Source organism: Corythoichthys intestinalis, chromosome 8, assembly GCF_030265065.1.
Source record: "Corythoichthys intestinalis isolate RoL2023-P3 chromosome 8, ASM3026506v1, whole genome shotgun sequence".
Classification (NCBI taxonomy): domain Eukaryota; kingdom Metazoa; phylum Chordata; class Actinopteri; order Syngnathiformes; family Syngnathidae; genus Corythoichthys; species Corythoichthys intestinalis.
This window is the reverse complement of record NC_080402.1, coordinates 4,338,138-4,359,142: the sequence shown is the minus strand read 5'-3', so window position 1 is coordinate 4,359,142 and position 21,005 is coordinate 4,338,138. Positions and strand designations below refer to the sequence as shown.

Here is a 21,005-nt window from a genome sequence, read left to right as displayed (position 1 = left end):
GGTTTTTGATTTGTTTTTAGTGGTTTTCATTTCAGATTTTTTGCGGTTGAGCCACAAAAATATGCACAGTTAGTGAGCGCCATAGTTCATAAAAATCAAAGATTCTTATTGGAGTTGTGTTTTGTGCAGGGTTTAAAAAAATTGTTTTTGTTTTTTTTGTTGTTGTTGCAATAAACGTGTTCTTTGACATGTTTTGGTGGTTTTCATTCATTCATTTCATTTGCGGGTGAACCACAAATATGTACGTATCTCACAGGCCAGATTTTGGACACACCTGATGAACAGGCCCAACACCCACAAAAATAAATAAATAAATGAATACAATAAAATCGTTGAAAAAAAATTAAAGATTCCCATTGGAGTCTTGTTTTTTTGTAAGTTTTTCCACAATTTTTGCAGGATTTTTTACTACATTGTTTTTTTGTGATTTTTGCCTCTTTTATGCCGTTATCATGCTTTTTGAGTTTTTCATTTTTTTAAAATTTTAAACCTCAAATTTTTGCAGTTTTGTGAGTTTTAGATTTGTTGCGTTTTTCGAATTTTACAAGATTTACCCAGTCTTTTTCTGCATGGTTTTTTATGTGTTTTTGGTGGTTTTCATTTCCCGATTTTCGCGGTTGAACCACAAAATTATGCACGAGGGACCAGAAATGTCTCACAGGCCAGATTTTGGACATACCTGATGAATAGGACCAAGACCTACAAAAAAAATACTTGAATATAATAAAAAATGGTAATGTATAACAGTCACAGTTGATAAAAATCAAAGATTCTTATTGGAGTTGTGTTTTGTGCAGGGTTTTCAAATTTTGTAAAAGTTTTTTGCAATAATCGTGTTCTTTGACATGTTTTGGTGGTTTTCATTCATTCATTTCATTTCCGGTTGAACCGCAAATATGTACGCGGGACCAAAAATGTCTCACAGGCCAGATTTTGGACACACCGGATGAACAGGACCAACAACTACAAAAAAACAATAAAAATGGTTGAAAAAAAAAACAATGATTCCCATTGGAGTCTTGTTTTTTGTATGTTTTCCACAATTTTTGCAGGATTTTTTCCCCCCGAATCGTGTTTTTTTTTGCAATTTTTGCATCTTTTATGCCGTTATTGTGGTTTTTGAGTTTTGAGTGTTTTTTTATTTTATTTATTTTAAACCACAAATTTCGCAGTTTTGTGGGTTTTAGATCTGTTGCCTTTTTTTAATTTTACATGATTTACCCAGTCTTTTTCTGCATGTGTTTTGATGTGTTTTTGGCAGTTTCGATTTCTGATTTTTTGTGGTTGAGCCACAAAAATATGCAGTTAGTGAGCGCCACAGTTAATAAAAATCAAAGGTTCCCATTGGAGTCTTGTTTTTTTGTATGTTTTTCCTCAATTTTTGCAGGTTTTTTTCCCCCACATCGCGTTTTTTTGCGACTTTATGTTATAGTCCTTTTTGAGTTTGTTTAAAAAAACTTTTTAAAAAAATTTTAAACCACAAATTTCGCAGTTTTGTGGTTTTTAGACTTGTTGCCTTTCTCGAATTTTCCACAATTTTTGCAGGATTTTTTTCCCACATCACGTTTTTTTTTTGTTGTTGAGATTTTTGCATCTTTTATGTTATTGTGCTTTTTGAGTTTTTACATTTTTTAAAAAAATTTAAACCACAAATTTCGCAGTTTTGTGGGTTTTACATTTGTTGCGTTTTTCAAATTTTACATGATTTACCCAGTCTTTCTTTGCATGTTTTTGATGTGTTTTTGGTGGTTTTCATTTTCCGATTTTTCGCGGTTCACCACAAAATTAATGTCTCACAGATTTTGGACATACCTGATGAACAACTACAAAAAAAAAAAAAAAAAAAAAAAATTAATACAATAAAAAGGGTTGAAAAAAAAACCCCAAAGATTCCCATTAGTCTTGTTTTTTTGTACATTTTTCCACAATTTTTGCAGGATTTTTTTTCCACATCGCGTTTTTTTGCGATTTTTGCGTCTTTTATGCCGTTATCGTGGTTTTTGAGTTTTGAGTGTTTTTTAAAATTTTTATTTTAAACCACAAATTTCGCAGTTTTGTGGGTTTTAGATTTGTTGCGTTTTTCAATTTTTACATGATTTACCTGGTCCGTTTTTGCATGTTTTTTGATGTATTTTTGGTGGTTTTCATTTCCCGATTTCTCGCGGTTCACCACAAAATTAATGTCTCCCAGGCCAGATTTTGGACATACCTGATGAACAACTACAAAAAAAAAACAAAAAAAAACAACAACAAAAAAAAAGTCTCACAGGCCAGATTTTGGACATACCTGATGAACAACTACAAAGAAAAAATGAATACAATAAAAATGGTTGGAAAAAAAACAAAGATTCCCATTGGAGTCTTGTTTTTTGTACGTTTTTCCACAATTTTTGCAGGATTTTTTTTCCATATAGTGTTTTTTGCGCCTTTTATGTTAGATTTGTTGCGTTTTTCAATTTTTACATGATTTACCTGGTCCGTTTTTGCATGTTTTTTAATGTTTTTTTGGTGGTTTTCATTTCCCGATTTTTCGCGGTTCACCACAAAATTATGCACGCGGGACCGGAAATGTCTCACAAGCCAGATTTTGGACATACCTGATGAACAGGACCAACAACTACAAAAAAAAAATGAATACAATAAAAATGGTTAAAAAAAAAAATCAAAGATTCCCATTGGAGTCTTGTTTTTTGTACGTTTTTCCACAATTTTTGCAGGATTTTTTTTCCGCATTGCGGTTTTTTGTTGTTGCGATTTTTGCGTCTTTTATGACGTTATCGTGGTTTTTTAGTTTTGAGTATTTTTTTTTTTTAAACCACAAATTTCGCAGTTTTGTTGGTTTAGATTTGTTGCGTTTTTCGAATTTCACATGATTTACCCAGTCTTTTTCTGCATGTTTTTTGGTGTGTTTTTGGCAGTTTTGATTTCGGATTTTTCATGGTTGAGCCACAAAAATATGCAGTTAGTGAGCGCCACAGTTAATAAAAATCAAAGGTTCCCACTGGAGTCTTGTTTTTTGTATGTTTTTCCACAATTTTTGCAGGATTTTTTTTCCACATCACGTTTTTTTTGCGATTTTTGCGTCTTTTATGTTATTGTGCTTTTTGAGTTTTTAAAATTTTTAAAAATTTTAAACCACAAATTTCGCAGTTTTGTGGGTTTTTAGATTTGTTGCCTTTCTCGAATTTTACATGACTTACCCAGTCTTTTTCTGTATGTTTTTTTATGTGTTTTTGGCAGTTTTATTTTCTGATTTTTCGTGCTTAAGCCACAAAAATATGAAGTTTGAAATATGAATTTTTTTTTTTTTTATCTTAAACCACAAATTTCGCAGTTTAGTGTTTTTTATATTTGTTGTCTTTCTCAAATTTTACATGATTTACATGATTTACCCAGTCTTTTTCTGCATGTTTTTTTAATGTGTTTTTGGCAGTTTTGATTTCTGATTTTTCGTGGTTGAGCCACAAAAATATGCAGTTGGGGAGCGCCACAGTTAATAAAAATCAAAGGTTCCCATTGGATTCCATCGAATCATTCATTTTTTGACCCATTTATGGAAGTGTGTCGGGTTCCAAGTAACTGCATCTAAGGGTTAACATGGTTTGACCATGGTTAAAAGAAAAATGAATGGAAAAAACAAGAATAAAAAGACAGGCAAGGGGCTATAAAACTATGTACAAGATTGATAAATAAGTGCGTTTTGAGGCGTCTGCTTTGGAAACGAATCCGTCGCATCGGTTCCGTCCGCCCGACGCAAAAATGAGCTCCGAACACAGAACGAGGCTAAAAAAACGGGTCGTTCGAGCGTCGTTCCGACGTCGTGAATTCAAAGGTTTGAAGAAACGAAGCAGCTTTCGGATAGAAATGTTTGTCGTCGGCGTGTACGGCTCTTAGAAAAAACGCGGAGTCAAGGAGTTCGGGGCCGCTCGGTCAGTCCCAGGTAGGCGAGGAAGGAGTGTTTGCGGGAGGGGGTCGGGGGAGCGGCCTGGAGGCGGGGCGGGGGGCGGAATGCGAAATTGTGGCCGAACAAGGTGGTGAGGGGGATCAGGCGCGCCCGCTCGCAGTTGCCGTAAGGGTCTCGGACCGGGCCGGCTAGCTTGCGGGGGCCCGGCGCGCGAGCGGACGCGACGGAGCGCGGCGGCGGCCGCGCCTCCCGCCCCGCGCCGCCGCCCTGGTCCCGTGGGGCGGGCGGCGCGTGCTTGAGCCTCTTGTGCAAGTTGAGGTTGTCCTTGCGCTTGCAGCGGTACGGGCAGCGGTCGCAGTGGAAGGGCCGCTCGCCCGTGTGCACGCGCACGTGCTCGATGAGCTTGTTGGCCGTCTTAGACAGGTAGCCGCAGCGCTCGCAGCGGTAGTGGTTGCCCAGGCGGTGGGCGCGCGCGTGGGCCTCCAGGGAGGGGCGGTCGGGCCACAGCCCCTGGCAGATGCGGCAGCGGTGCTCCGTCTGAAGGTGCGTCTTCAGGTGGCACTCCATGGCCGCCGGGCGACCGCTGGAGTAGAGGCAGAAGGGGCACCTGCCGGGAAAGGGAGGGAGGCGGTTGAAGGCGGCCGACCGCCGGGGTGGGGGCCCGCGGACGGATAATGGCGAGGAAGGGGGGCGCGGAATGGAGCGGCACTTACATGTTTAAATCGCACCTTTCATCTGCTCGGGGCCCCAAAACGCCTCACAAACCCTGCGGAACAGAATCACAGGGTTTGTCCCGCACGTCAAATCGGGCGGGGGAGCGGGCCGGCTAATTTCCTGGCACATCCACACAACACCTCTGTGAAGTTGCCCCCCCATCAGACGCAAATTTCTATCAAAATGATGTTTGTGCGGTGAAAAGTTTGGCTTGTGCCCCTAATGATTTTTGAAATATTTACAATTATTTTATTATTTGTTTTATAACTTTTAGCTAGGGAAAAAAAGTTGGAATGAATATCATGTGGCTATCATTGTTTTCATTCTTACCAAGACTACAGGAAATCAGACTATTTACTGTTTTTATTTTGGTAATTGAATCATTATTTAGAAATATTTGAAAAAAAAAAAAACTAATTAAAAAATAACAGATTAACAATAATTTAAAAAAATCCTTTTTTTTTAAATGATGAAAAACAGATAAAATCTTTAGAAACTCATTTAAATACATAAAAAAAATACATCTTCATACAAGAATGTTTAATATTTTGAAATCTAAATTTAAAATACAGAAAGTTTTTTTTTTTTAACTCAAAGACAGAACAAATGATTAAAAGGTAATCAGAAGCCAATTAAAATAAACATAATTTTTACTTGAATTTTTTTCAACAAATTTTATAATAATGTAAAAAATATAATTTGTAACAATTTTCAAAAATTGTTTTATCAAATTAAGTGAACAATTACAAAATACAATACTTTTTAAAATTAAATTTAAATTACTTTTATCCTAACATAAAATAAATATTATAATAATTATTAATTATGTTTTTATCATTTATTTTAATGTATTATTTATTATTATTAATAATAATGTATTTATGATTATTTAATTATTATTATTATCATTGACTTAATATTAATAACATTAAAATTAAAGAAATGAGTTCTGAAAAAAAGGAATCAGGAATATTTATTCTTTTCCTTTTTGTCTTGATTTCATAGATATGAGTAAAATTAAAAAATATTTTCAATTTTAAAATGAATTTTTTTTAAAGTAAATAAAAAATTTAATGAAAAACAGACTAACAATTATAAACATTTTTTTCCTCCCTTTTTTGATCCTTAAAAAAAAAAAAAAAGAATATACAAATCATTTAAAAAATACAAAAAAAAGGTCACATCTTAATATAAGAATATTTAATATATTAAAATTAAATTTAAAATACAAAAAATATTTTTTTAACTCAAAGAATAAATGATGAAAACTGAAAAAAATAATGACAGGTGAATTTTTAAAAGATTTGTTTAACTTCTTTAATTTTCTTCCACAAAAAACTTTTTAATGTATAAAATAAGATAATCATTTTTAACAATTAGAAAAAAAAATTAAATTGAGTTAAAAACAATTTAAAAAATACAATCGTTTTTAAATGAAATTTAAATATACATATATATGTGCATAATAATTGATTTTAATTACGAAAAATAAGTTTCACTTCTTTAGTTTTTAAAACAAATATTTTTTAAATGCAGAAAATAAAACAATGAAAAATTGTTTAATCAACTAAAATAGTTTACAAAGCAAATAATTAAAAAATGCAATTGTTCTTAAATTAAGTTGATGTATTTAGCATATAATATATCATCTCAGTTTTTTTTTTTTTAATTAAAATAAATTCTGAAAATTTTTAAATGTTTAATTCTTTTTTTTTTTTTAATTCATTTCATTGAGACATGGTCATAAATCTAAAAATTTATTTTCAATTTTAAAATTTGTAAAAAAATAAAATAATATTACTGTCGTTTCTTCTCCTTTTTTCCCCGTTAAAAAAGGCAAACAAGCTAACAAACAAAAAAAGATTTAAAATATAAAGCTAAGAAAAAATAGGATATGCTACGATTCATCGACTATCAAAATCCTTGCAGAGTCATTTGATAACCGATTAGTTGTCGATACATCTCGGCAAGTCCCGTAATCGGGAACGACGCCGTGGGCTCCCCCTATAGGCAGAAAACGCGTGACGCCGACGGATCGGTGAGCCGTGGCCACGTTATGCGTGCGCGTGTATGGACGTGATGAGTGAAGGAGGATGGGCGGAGTTTAGGAAAGGTGTGACTGTACTTGCTTTCCTTACTTGAGTCCTCCGGCGGGGACGCTGTGACACTTCTTGTGCTCCAGCAGCTGCTCGGGCGTCTTCAGGAACTTGTGGCACACGTCGCACTCGAACATGCGCGTGATCAGGTGGATCTGCAGGTGACGCTCGTACATGCTGCGCGTCTTGCACACGAACGTGCAGAACACGCATTCGAAGCCTTTAAAAGACCCAGAGAAAAAAATTAACTATCAGGGTGGGGTCACCTTTCCTTTGATTATGAATGTTTCCATTTTTTTTTTTTTTGTACCTTTTTCGGATTTGTCTTCCGAACCCGAGTGGCTCCCGGAGCTGGATTGGCTGCCGGCCGAGGACGGCGGGGCCAGCAGACTCTTGAGTTCTTCGGCGCCGCCGTGCGCCAGGTCGCCGCCCTCCGAGCTGTTGAGCGAGTCGCTCAGCGCCGACAGCGACGACGACGTGCTCTTGGTCTCGCTCAGGGGACTCCGCGAGCTCAGGCCTGGAACGACACGAAGTCTAACGTGAATTTGGCATGAAGCGGACTCTCTTATTGGTTTCGGATTATAACAGCGGTGTTAAAACAGCGGCCCCCGGGGCCAGCTCTGGCCCGCCACTTCATTTTGTGTGGCTCGCAAGAATAAATCTCGTGGATGGACTTCATGTTTTTCACTGGAAGAAAATTGACAAAAAAATTCTGGAGGCCAGAATTCGGATATTATGAACATTTTGCCTCCCATTATTATTATTATTTTTTTTTTGTTTAAATTAAACAAATTAATAAATAAATTATTCAAATAAATACAATTATCAACTGCTTGATGGTTGAAAAAATATAATAAATCCCAAAAATTATACGAGAGACTATTTGCTATTTACCACTTTGTATTGTTTTTTTTTTAAACATGGGAATAAATAAAGGATAAAAATGCTACAGAAATGAATGCATATATTAAAAATATGTTTAGCCTTTTAAAATAAATAAAATATGATACAGTAGCTAATATTTTTCCTACGTCATTTTTTTCCTCAATACCAGAATAGAAATGACTTACCGATTATTTTTCCTTTATTTAAAATGTGTCAATTATAAAGATAAGAATGAAATATACAAAAAAAAAATCTATATTTTGTTTGCAATTTTTACGGGTAAAAAAAAAAAAAAAAGTATGAATTTAATGTTGAATTAAAAAAATATATATACAATTTTTAACAACTCAATAATATTTACCATTTTAAAAATCTATTTTAAAAAAATGTAAAAATTCATCAATTTAATGGAAAATGGAAATAAAATTTAAATTTGATTTAAATGAAAAAAAAGACTACTTTCAGAAAAAAAAGACAATTTCCCCACTTTTTTAATGATTTAGATATATAATTAAAATATAATTATATAAATTTAATAATAAAAGTAAAACTTAAATAAGTTTTTTTTTTTTTTAAACCCAAAAACGGAATTTTCAGGGGAAAAAATGAAATTAAAATTTACCGTTTCCTGATTTTTGTAATGGTATAATATATAAAAATTAAATTTTTCAAATCGATTTTTTTTCCTCCAAAAAAAAGTCTTTTTTTTTTTTTTTTTTTTTAGAAAAAACAAAATTTCCCAACTTACCTTTTTTTTAATGGAATTAAAAAACATAAAAAAATAAATAAATAAAAAAAATCAAACACGCCCACAATTTTCAGAATTTTTTTTTTACTGGGGGGGGGGGGTATGTATATATATATATATATATATATATATACAATTACAGTATTATTCATTTAACAATAGAAATTTAAAAAAGACAATTTTTTGAAAAAAATTAAGATATTTACAGTTTCCCAAACTTTTTTAAAGGAATATTTAAAAAATATATATATAAAAATAATACAACTTTAAAAAAAAAAAAAAAAAAAAAAAAAAAAAAAAAAAAAATGGAAATAATGTTTTTTCCTCCAAAAAAGACAATTTTCAGAAAACTTTTTAAATGGAATTAAAAAAAAACATTGATCATTAATAATATATATATATATATTTTTTTAAACCAAAAATGACCATTTTCAGAAAAAAATGATAATATTTACTGTTCCCCAACTCTTTTTAAATGGAATTTAAAAAAAAAAAATTGAAATATATATTTTTTTCTAATTACTCAGTCGTGACAGCTACTTTACCTGCCCCTCTCTGGATTGGATTGAACGGATTGGACGTCCATTCCCGTCAGCGTCAGCCAAACGACTTTGAACACTCGGATTTTGTTCTTCTTTTTCTTATATTTGATTATTGTTACTGATTATTGGTACTTATGTATTGACTATTCAAAACAAACATGTCCAATAAATCAATCAATCAAATATGAATACAGTTTGTCCAACCAACATCAATAAAAAGAAAAAAGAAAGCTGGCTGTCGAGTGCGTACCGGCGTGCCCTGCGCTTATGTGACTTTTCATGTCGCCCTCCTCCATGCACACGAAGTCGCAGGCGCTGCAGCAGAGCGAGAACATCCACTGCTCCTTGTCCACATGGAGCGACATGTGGCCCACGAACTGAGCGTTGAGCTCCGTCTGGAAGCCGCAAACGTGGCAGCTGCGAGAGAAGGCAAAGACGCGCATTTGCTAAGTGGCGCAGCTTGCCAGAGATCAGACGTCGCCATGCCTTCGGGAACCGTCGTGACTCAAGTATTTTTTTTTTTTTTAAGACAGATAAACCCACAAGATGATTAAAACATTTGCAGCCGGGACATGACGAATATATCTTTTATGAATATTGTTTTGGGGTAGAATGTGTCACGAAAAATTGAGTGCCAATTACAAAACTAAATCCTTGTCCACACTTTTGATTAGAGTCCAATATTTACCTATAATTTAGTCATAATTTATTTATTTCAAATATATATAAAGATTATATAAAATGAATCAAACACAATATAAAAATATTTATAATTTATGAAAAAAAAAATATTTTAATTTTTAAAAATGCTACAAATCCATTTTTTGGAGCCTCTTAATATTAAATATCTTAATAAAAACACAATTATTAATTTAGTTATCATTTGATATTATGATATATATATATATTTTTTTTTACATTTTAAGTAAAAAAAAAACAAAAAAGGTAAAACAGTAAACATTTTCTTAAATGTATTTATTTATTTCATTTATTGATCTAAAAAGCATTCAAAGTAAAGGATTTTTTTTTATTGTATTAAAAAAAAGGTAGATAATCTACTTTTCTATTTTTGATTTATTTTAAAAATATATTTTATTTTATTTTATTTTATATTTTAATTAAATTTTTTTCTAACAGTTATATATAACAATTAAAATGAATTAATAAATATAAAGAGAAATAAATATATAAATAAATAAATGAAGAGGGAAATAAATGAACGAATAAATAAATATAAAGAGAAATAAATATATAAATAAATAAAAATACAATGGTAATAAATAAAAATTGAAATAAATAAATAAAAATTGAAATAAATAAATACAAGTTGAAATACATTTTGAAATAAATATAAATTGAAATAAATAAATAAAAATTGAAATATAAATTATCAATTATATATTTTTTGTCATTTATTTTTTACATTTAAAACAAAAAAGGAAAAAAACAGTAAATATCGAAAAATAAAAAATATGATCGTTATATCGTCTTTTTTATTTTTCATTTTTAGAAAAATATTTAAAATAAAAAAAGGTCAGAGCCACTAAATATTAAAAATAATTTTATTAATTTTTTAAATCGTTTTTTTTTTTTTACATTTTAAATAAAGAAAATAAGTATAGACTTTTTTTATTTAAAAAATATTCTAAATTAAATAAAAAAATGTTTTATTAATAAAAAAAAACAATAAATAATAATAATAAAAAAAAAGGTACAAATCTTTTTTGAGCCTCTTTAATTATTAAATGTCTTATTTTATTGAAAAATTGGGGAAAAAAATTACATACGATTTTTTGAGTAGCTATTCTTTGACATATCGATAGTGGTACCGGCGCATAATCACCTGTAGTAGTAAGCGCAGTTCTTGCGCTCGGCGGCGTCGGCGGCCGCCACGGCGGTGACGATCTGATCGGCGTCGGTGGTGACCAGCTTGACCGAGTGGATGCTCAGGTGTTGATTGAGGTTGGCCTTGCACTTAGCGGCGTACGGGCACAGGTGACACTTGTACTTCCTCTCCTCTGCCAAAAGAAAAAAAAGTCACTATTAATTCTTCATGTTCATGATGTTCAGCATTTTCAATAGCACTCAAAGAAGAGGCTCATAATCAGTCACTTTTTTTTCAAAATACTGGGAATCCTCGGGTTACAATGTCTTCAACAGCTAATAGACAGAAAAATATGCTATTTTCATCCTTCTGCTGTGAGTTTATCACTAGTAGACGTACAATTTCTTCGTTCAATGGCTGCCATATCCCTCCCACTCCGAATGGATTGGGTGTCAGTCATAGCCAATGCCAGACAATGAGTTAATTTTTGGGCATTTACAGGTTGCTTCCTGTTGATTTTTGGTTGCTTCTGTTTCCTTTTAGGGCATTTACAGGGTCACTTGCTCTTGATTTAGGGCAGTGCTTCTCAATTATTTTCTGTCACGCCCCCCCAAGGAAGACGTAAATGTTTCGCGCCCCCCCAAACTCTCTGCCGCCGCTGTAAATAGTATCATTTGTCTATAAAATTACTATTATACATACGCATTTGCCAAACATTGTGTTCTTTTTTTCTAATAAAGAAAAAAAGTAACAGATCAACTTATAAAGAAGTTTAACTTTATTAACATTGTTTTGTTTTGCACTTTTTTCGTGCCGTTTGCCTTTTACAGTGCCTTGCAAAAGTATTCGGCCCCCTTGAATCTTGCAACCTTTCGCCACATTTCAGGGTTCAAACATAAAAATATGAAATTTAATTTTTTTGTCAAGAATCAACAACAAGTGAGATACAATCGTGAAGTGGAACAACATTTATTTGATAATTTAAACTTTTTTAACAAATAAAAAACTGAAAAGTGGGGCGTGCAATATTATTCGGCCCCTTTACTTTCAGTGCAGCAAACTCACTCCAGAAGTTCAGTGAGGATCTCGGAATGATCCAATGTTGTCCTAAATGACCGATGATGATAAATAGAATCCACCTGTGTGTAATCAAGTCTCCGTATAAATGCACCTGCTGTGTGATTAGGGCTGCAGCTATCGAATATTTTAGTAGTCGATTAATCGATGGACTAGTTTGTTCGAATAATCGAGTAATCGGATAAGGAACATGAAAAATTAAAACACCTGAGCTGAGCCTCAAACGATTTTTTTTTTTTTTTTATGAGGATCTGTGTACAACAAAAGAACAATTGACTAACTTGGACAGAAAAAGTCTGCTAGCTTAAATGCTACAAACTGCTAAAGTTTTTTTTTTTTTTTTACAATGCTCTTAACAAGTGGTTCAGACACATATTCCCACAAAAAACGGCTAAATATACCTACAAACTACATTAAGAATGCATTAAAAAAACATTTGCTCAAACAAACACTTAGCTTATGTTGGTCTTAACAGGGAGCAGTTGGATTCAGCCATGTGAAAAGAGGCAGACCAGAGGGCATTGTATCCACCCTCATCAGTAAAATTAAATGCAAACACTTTTAAAATCAACCATTACAATGCCACTTTAATTAAACGAATACCCGAGGCAACAAAATTTAGTTCGAATATTTTTTTCTAATCGAATACTCGAGTTAATCGATTAATCGTTGCAGTACTATGTGTGATAGTCTCAGGGTTCTGTTTAAAGTGCAGAGAGCATTATGAAAACCAAGGAACACACCAGGCAGATCCGAGATACTGTTGTGGAGAAGTTTAAAGCCGGATTTGGATACAAAAAGATTTCCCAAGCTTTAAACATCTCAAGGAGCACTGTGCAAGCCATCATATTGAAATGGAAGGAGCATCAGACCACTGCAAATCTACCAAGACCCGGCCGTCCTTCCAAACTTTCTTCTCAAACAAGGAGAAAACTGATCAGAGATGTAGCCAAGAGGCCCATGATCACTCTGGATGAACTGCAGAAATCTACAGCTGAGGTCGGAGAGTCTGTCCATAGGACAACAATCAGTCGTACACTGCACAAATCTGGCCTTTATGGAAGAGTGGCAAGAAGAAAGCCATTTCTCAAAGATATCCATAAAAAGTCTGGTTTAAAGTTTGCCACAAGCCACCTGGGAGACACACCAAACATGTGGAAGAAGGTGCTCTGGTCAGATGAAACCAAAATTGAACTTTTTGGCCACAATGCAAAACGATATGTTTGGAGTAAAAGCAACACAGCTCATCACCCTGAACACACCATCCCCACTGTCAAACATGGTGGTGGCAGCATCATGGTTTGGGCCTGCTTTTCTTCAGCAAGGACAGGGAAGATGGTTAAAATTGACGGGAAGATGGATGCAGCCAAATACAGGAACGTTCTGGAAGAAAACCTGTTGGTATCTGCACAAGACCTGAGACTGGGACGGAGATTTATCTTCCAACAGGACAATGATCCAAAACATAAAGCCAAATCTACAAAGGAATGGTTCAAAAATAAACGTATCCAGGTGTTAGAATGGCCAAGTCAAAGTCCAGACCTGAATCCAATCAAGAATCTGTGGAAAGAGGGGAAGACTGCTGTTCACAAACACTCTCCATCCAACCTCACTGAGCTCGAGCTGTTTTGCAAGGAAAGAATGTCAGTCACTCGATGTGCAAAACTGATAGAAACATACCCCAAGCGACTTGCAGCTGTAATTGGAGCAAAAAGTGGCGCTACAAAGTATTAACGCAAGGGGGCCGAATAATATTGCACGCCCCACTTTTCAGTTTTTTATTTGTTAAAAAAGTTTAAATTATCCACTAAATTTTGTTCCACTTCACGATTGTGTCCCACTTGTTGTTGATTCTTAACAAAAAATTAAAATTTTATATCTTTATGTTTGAAGCCTGAAATGTGGCGAAAGGTTGCAAGGTTCAAGGGGGCCGAATACTTTTGCAAGGCACTGTATATTTCCGTATAGTGTAGTCCCTTTGAGTCATTTTTAATACGATTAGTCCGACTTCGACTTTCGTCGCCAGCGTGGGAACAGGACTTGCTCATAACTCAAGGACTTCACGTATACTGGCATACCCGCACATTACATTATCGAAAGACACGCACACACACTCACACAAACTTGATTTGCCCTCAGGACAGGAAGCCAGCGACCTTTATGTCGCCGTGGAGAGCAAAGAGACCAGCGAGTGACATATGCTTCCGCACTTCTGCTCTCTGTAGTGTGGCCAAGCTGTTCGCGGCCAACGCGCTCAGATGGTCCGATTGTGTCATGCGGGGGGCATTTTGACACAAGTCTCAATTGATGCGCTCAGTGCTTATACCCCTCCAAAACAAAAATTGTACGAATATTCATATGTTTACTTAAGTAAAAAAAAAATAATCTTGTTTTTCATTTAAAAAGCCCATAAACAGATTAGTATTAGGGCTGTAAAACGATTAAAATTTTTAATTGAGTTAATCACAGCTTAAAAATTAATTAATCATAATTAATCGCAATTCCAACCATCTGCAAAATATGCCATATTTTTCTGTAAATTATTGTTGGAATGGAAAGATAGGACACAAGACGGATATATACATACAACATACTGTACATAAGTACTGTATTTGTTGATTATAACAATAAATCCACAAGATGGCATTAACATTATTAACATTCTGTTAAAGCGATCCATGGATAGAAAGACTTGTAGTTCTTAAAAGATAAATGTTAGTACAAGTTATAGAATTTTTTTATTAAAATCCCTCTTAATGTTTTCGTTTTAATAAAATTTGTAAAATTTTCAATCAAAAAAATAAACTAGTAGCTCGCCATTGTTGATGTCAATAATTACTAGTGCTGCAACGATTAATCGATTAACTCGAGTATTCGATTAGAAAAAACACTCGAATTAAATTTTGCTGCTTCGAGTATTCGTTTAATTAAAGTGGCGTTGTACTGGTTTGTTTTGAAAGTGTTTGCATTTAGCTTTATTGATTTAGGTGGATACACTGCCCTCTAGTCTGCCTCATTTCACATGGCTGAATCCAGCTGCTCCCTGTTAAGACCAACCTAAGATAAGTTTCTGTTTGCGCTAAAGTTTTTTGTCCCGATCACGTCATTTTCAAAGTATCGGAATTGGCAAAAAAATATCGGACATGCCTTTTTTTAATATATATATATACTTATTAATTAAATCGTTTTCTAATTGTATTTCACGTTACAGACATAACATGTTACACTCATCCAGAGTCTTTCGTTTAGGCTTAAGGTAGGGTTATCAAATTTATCCCGTTAATGGCGGTAATTCGTTTTTTTTTTTTTTGGTTAAATTCATCACGTTAAAATATTTAACGCAATTAACGCATGCGCTGCACGACACACTCACGCATTGTCGCGTTCAATCTGTAATGGCGCCATTTTACCTATATATAGAGCTAAAAGGCAGCGTAAAATGAGTAGAGTGAATTTTGGCAGCCTTTGGAGCCTTTTTTTAATTAGCTAAAGCTTTACATTCCCTCTCCCTACGATTAGAAATATCGTGGGAAGCAATGTGGGGAAGAAAGGTAGTAATTGATCTTTTTCTTAACACCCTATGTTATTTCCCAACGCGGAGAAGATATATCAATTGGTGCAACTACGCACTGTCGTGGTTGCACTCCCCATCATGCACTGGGGCAGAACAGTTAAATGGCTACAGTATCATTTACTGAAAGCTCAACGAATACACTAGATGGCAATATTTAGTCACAATATACAAAGTCACATTTATCCTTTAAGAATTACAAGTCTTTCTATCCGTGGATCCCTCTCACAGAAAGAATGTTAATAATGTAAATGCCATCTTGAGGATTTATTGTCATAATAAACAAATACAGTACTTATGTACTGGATGTTGAATGTATATATTCGTCCGAGTTTTATTCATTTTTTTCTTAATGCTTTGCCAAAATGTATATGATTGGGAAAAATTATCGGGAATGATTGGAATTGAATCGGGAGCAAAAAATAAAAAGCAATCGGATCGGGAAATATCGGGATCGCCAGATATTCAAACTAAAACGATCGGGATCGGATCGGGAGCAAAAAAACATGATCGGAACAACCCTAATTCGTATTTTAGTTTATAGGTATATTTAGTCATTTTTTTTTAGGGAATATGTGTCTGAACCATTTGTTAAGAGCACTGTATGAAAAAAAAAAAAAAGTCAGCTAGTGGACTTTTGCTATGTAAGTTAGCCAATTGTTCTTTTGTTGTACATAGATCCTTATTTATTTATATTTTTTATACCGTTTCAGGCTCAGCTCAGGTATTTTAATTTTTTATGTTCATTATCCGATTAATCGATTATTCGAACTAAATAGTTCATCAATTAATCGACTACTAAAATACTTGATAGCTGAAGCCCAAATAATTATACAATGCTCATGGTGCTCAAACCCATAAAATCAATCGCATCCAAGCGCCAGCAGAGGGTGACAAAACACCATAAAATACAAGTAACAAGTGAACATGACACTATGCTGTCATTTTAATCTGTTTAAGCGGGGCATGTGTGTTAAATGGATCAAATATTTCAACTAGGGCTGTCAAACGATTACAATTTTTAATCGAGTTAATTACAGCTTAAAAATTAATGAATCGTAATTCATCGCAATTAATCGCAATTCAAACCATCTATAAAATATGCCATATTTTTCTGTAAGTTATTGTTGGAATGGAAAGATAAGACACAAGATGGATATATACATTCAACATACGGTACATTAGGACTGTATTTGTTTATTATAACAATAAATCAACAAGATGGCATTAACATTATTAACATTGCATTAAAGCGATCCATGGATAGAAAGACTTGGTAGTTCTTAAAAGAAAAATGTTAGTACAAGTTATAGAAATTTTATATTAAAACTAAAGATGCACCGATACCGATACTAGTATCGGCAGGGGGCGCCCGAAATGGTGGTATCGGTATCGGAGAGTACCAGCAAAGACGGCGCCGATACCATTTACCGGTCCACTATTATAACATTTGACCGCAGCCTTTTTTTCCTCCTGGCGCTCACTACACTCCGTCTCTGTGTTGTGTGATGACACGTGAACACCAAGCAGCTATCGCTATATGGATGAAAAACAAACCAGGAGAAATGGCGGCGGTCGGGAAGTATTTCAAAATAGAAATCCCGTCGATTAAAATCAGTGGCTGCATGCAAGATTTGCGGCCTGAAAGTTTCCAGATGTGGAGGTAAATCGGCCAATTTCAATACCTCGAACCTGATAAAACATTTGAAGACGAAATGTGAACGAACACAACGAGTTTGAGCCTGCAAGAGCAGGACTGCTATCCAGAGGAAGGGCGCTGGATCGGAGCAACAATCTCTGGTCAGTTCACTACGTCTACTTTACTTTTATTGTGTTTTACTAAAAGAAATGCCGCAGTAATTTGGGAACTGTTTCCAAAGTAGGGCTGCCACTTTTCAGAAATAGAAATATGGGACTCGCCCCTCCCGAAATAAAGGAGGCTAATAGAGAGACGGGATGCTGTGGTCAATTATTTTTACTTATAATTGTTAGCGTCCGCAAATGCGGAAACAAAGTTGGAACTCGAAGCAGACATCAAGCAGGGGATACGTACAAGGGTTTAATGATTGCAAACAAAAAAATAACACACGATCGCGGGATAGAAGAAATAACAAAAGTACCCCGAGACAGCAGGTCGACGGAGCTTAACCCTTTAAGGTCTGGGCCTATTTTGTCTGATTTTGCATGCCTTTGAAGTTGCCTTTATATTTCAAAGAAAGAATTGTTTACGATGGCCTGGTTTGGTCCCTTTTTTTGTGACACCTTGAACTTCATGTCCAAACTGTTGTTTCCTTCACTGACCAATTATAAATCATCATTTTGGGCCCAAAAAGACCAAAAATTCCAAAATCGTTTTGTGAAAATTTTTAATATTGATGTCCAATTGACAACCAAACATGCGTAACGAACCGTTTTGAAACTTTATAATATTTATTCAACATGTTAGGATGAACATTCAACCAAAAAAATTTAGAATAAATAGTCTTATATTTGACAATTCAACATAAACAACAGGTATAGCCATAGGCGTTTTTTGCTTTTATACATGCTCTAGTCAAAACAGGTTATATACAGCAGACCAAACAGTGAAGAACAGTGAAAAATATATACCATCTAACACAAAAAGTGTTTAGAGGCCATCTCTTTATGAGTTTAGGTATTGCGGCCCATCACCTGATGAAAACTATGTACACACAATCAAGCTTCTTGAACACACATTTATATACACAAATTGAGAAGACTGATTGTGGGGGAAAAAAAAAAATATAGCATTGGAAAATAAAGTATTTTCAAAAATATTTACAATAAACAAGTTAAATTTTTTTCAGGCATGCCACTCCGAAAAGCTGTTTCGTCCTGGAATTCCTTGCCTTCCAATAATCTTGCACAGTTGGAAGTGAAACCAAAGACATGTACAAGAGGAGTCCAATAAATTTTTCAAGCTCCTCCGCTGTAGTGTCTGTCCACACAAACTTTTTCCCAATCTCTTTTCAAACTCTGCCATACTGGTTTGTGTGTTTGCACATATTCATCATTGTCGATGAGGTGAAGAACAGGTCAAAAAGTTCTTTTGGGGTGTATGCATGTTCACGATTCACCTGAGGTCCTGGTGGTCTCCGGGGTGTGAACCGGCTGCACTGTGGGGCAGTGTCTGTGTCTTGCTCTGTGCTCCATGGCACAGGTGCAGGCTGAGCCAGTGGTGATCGGCTTCTGCCGCGCTGACTTCTCCAGCCTCTCCTCCGCTGACATCTCATCGCTCTTCCGTGATGACCCCTTCTCCCTCGTCCTCTTTCCATTCGGGCAGTGAATGTAGATTTTTCATTGTCACTATAAATGTACATGAAAAAAAAGTCAGTATTTATGAAAATAATAAAGTATAAAATAAAAATATATACAGCAATAAATAATAATGGAAATCTATATGTTTGACACTAGAAAGAATACCATAGCAATACCATAGCTGATGAATATGTGCTACATCCCTAATCTTCATATAGAAAGAACACAAATTATAAATTCCTGCCTGGGATACACACAGTGCACGTACGACTTTGATCTGATATGCACATTTTATTATTATATACACAAACACACACTTATATTGCATCAAAATTAACTTTGTCTTGCAATATCAAAAGAAACTTTCAAAAGAAACTTTTTCGGCATAAAAAAAAAAAAAAGTGAGTTTGCTTACCTCTGCTCGTCGATGGCGTCACCCACGTGTTCAATCCGTCACTATCTTCACTCAAGGACTCTTCCGAAGAAGACGATGATGACGAATTTAGACCATCCTCTTCCTCAAGTTGATCAAAAAGCACAATTGCTTGCGCTAAATTTAGTTTTCCGTTCATTCTCAAAGTCACACAAAGTCGCTGCTTGATCCAAACGGCCGTCGCTCGCCACCTCGCTGCTTCAGAACACTCCTCCCTCTCGTTTGGTGGAACCTCGCACGGCAGTTTTATTTATTAAAAAAAAAAAAAACGCATTTTGTGCTTCCACTGTGACTTCGAAAGGGTTCGTTTGATTTGTGTTTTTTTTCATGGAGCTTCCGTTTTGAAAAAGGACAAGAAATGATCGAAATATAGACATAAACAAATGATCCATGCAGCGTTTTAATGTTTTTTTGAGATGACAATAAAACTATCAAACTTAAATGACAATATCTCACGTTTTAGTTGGTCGATTGACTTCAAATAATAACGAGAGTAAACCGCAACTTCCGCACTTTAAAACGAGACCAACCAACGGCATGTGGGTGACGTAATTAAAACGTGAAGGCGCTTCAAAGACGACGTGCGCTGAGGACGCGCCGGCGCGTCCTTCGACTCTCAAGGGTTAATACTACAAACTCGAAGGTTTACTAAGACGATAGACATTGAACCAAAAAGCCAAAATAAAAACACTCAAATACCTGCACATGGTAGAGGTTACAAACGAGAGCAGCACACTAACAGAAAAAAACCCAATGCAGGGGCGTAACAAGCAAATATAGCGAGACTCTAGTGCGAGATGTCAAATGGCGATCAGCAAGGCAAATATCTTTGAGACCACCCGTGCTTAAATGCTGCGCTGACGAGCCTGCATTGGATTCAGGTGCGACGTCAGGAACACCCCCACGACCAGCCCACCAACAAAACACAGTCTAACCAGCAGAATGTGACAATAATTTCATGAAAGTTACACTGTTTGGCCTTTGAGAAGTTTAAAAAAGTTTATTCAGATCATTCAGAGTTTATTATTATGAATTTATTTTTACTTTCTTACTGTTGGGCTAGCATTATACATGTTTTATTAATTTCACAAATGAAGCACTATTTTGGCCTTTGAGAGCCAAAGGTTTATTCAACTATTGTCTACTAGGGTTTAGTAGACTATTCACTTTGTACTAGTCTTTTTCTTATTTTGCAAAGGTAAGCAACAGCCTGACAAAGCCTTGATCGAATGATTTAACATCCAATTATGTAGCTCTTTGGGGGGGGGGGGGGAATATATATATATATATATATATAAACGGGGTGGTATCGGTAATGTATCGGTATCGGCCGATACTGCACAGCCAGGTATCTATCGGTATCGGGGCCAAAACATGGTATCGGTGCAACACTAATTAAAACCCCTCTTAATGTTTTCGTTTTAATGAAATTTGTAAAATTTTCAACTAGTAGCCCACCATTGTTGATGTCAATAATTACCCAAGCGCCAGCAGAGGGCGGCAAAACGCCATAAAACACAAGTGAGCGTTTCACTGTACTGTCATTTAAATCTGTCTGAGCGGGGCATCTGCTTTAATTGCGTCAAATATTTTAACGTGATTAATTTAAAAAATGAATTAACGCCCGTTAACGCGATAATTTTGACAGCCCTAATTTTAACGTAATAAATTTTAAAAATTAATTACCGCCCGTTAACGCGATAATTTTGACCGCCCTAATTTGTATCGAAGAAAATCTTACAATATTTAAAAAATAGGCCAGCCTGAAGCTTCCTCCCTTCAAGCTGCTGTGGGGGTCCTTCCGGGGTCCTACCGTCAGTCAGCTGTGGCCACGGATGCCTGATCAAAATCCTTTTTTATCGGCTTATTTTTTTGATAGGCGATGTTAGAAAAAAAACGGCCCAATATATTGGTCAACCTTGAATATGTAG

General features: G+C 35.0%; 1 protein-coding gene across 3 annotated transcripts in view; it reads right to left on the bottom strand.

The window, feature by feature from the left end:
• Positions 1-464: 464 nt before the first annotated feature.
• znf827 (zinc finger protein 827) overlaps positions 465-21,005 on the bottom strand; it is a 237,795-nt gene continuing 217,254 nt past the window's right edge. Inside the window, exons 10-15 of one of the 3 annotated variants that reach the window (XM_057843538.1) lie at positions 10,733-10,907; positions 9,140-9,306; positions 7,025-7,231; positions 6,757-6,934; positions 4,618-4,670; positions 4,366-4,511 (exon numbers count right to left, since the gene is read on the bottom strand). In XM_057843538.1, coding sequence (XP_057699521.1) covers positions 4,622-4,670; positions 6,757-6,934; positions 7,025-7,231; positions 9,140-9,306; positions 10,733-10,907 — 776 coding nt within the window. In that variant the 3' untranslated portion in view covers positions 4,366-4,511; positions 4,618-4,621. Of the gene's footprint in view, positions 4,512-4,617; positions 4,671-6,743; positions 6,935-7,024; positions 7,232-9,139; positions 9,307-10,732; positions 10,908-21,005 lie in introns of all 3 variants that reach the window. The other 2 variants (XM_057843537.1, XM_057843539.1) reach the window with 2 other exon arrangements.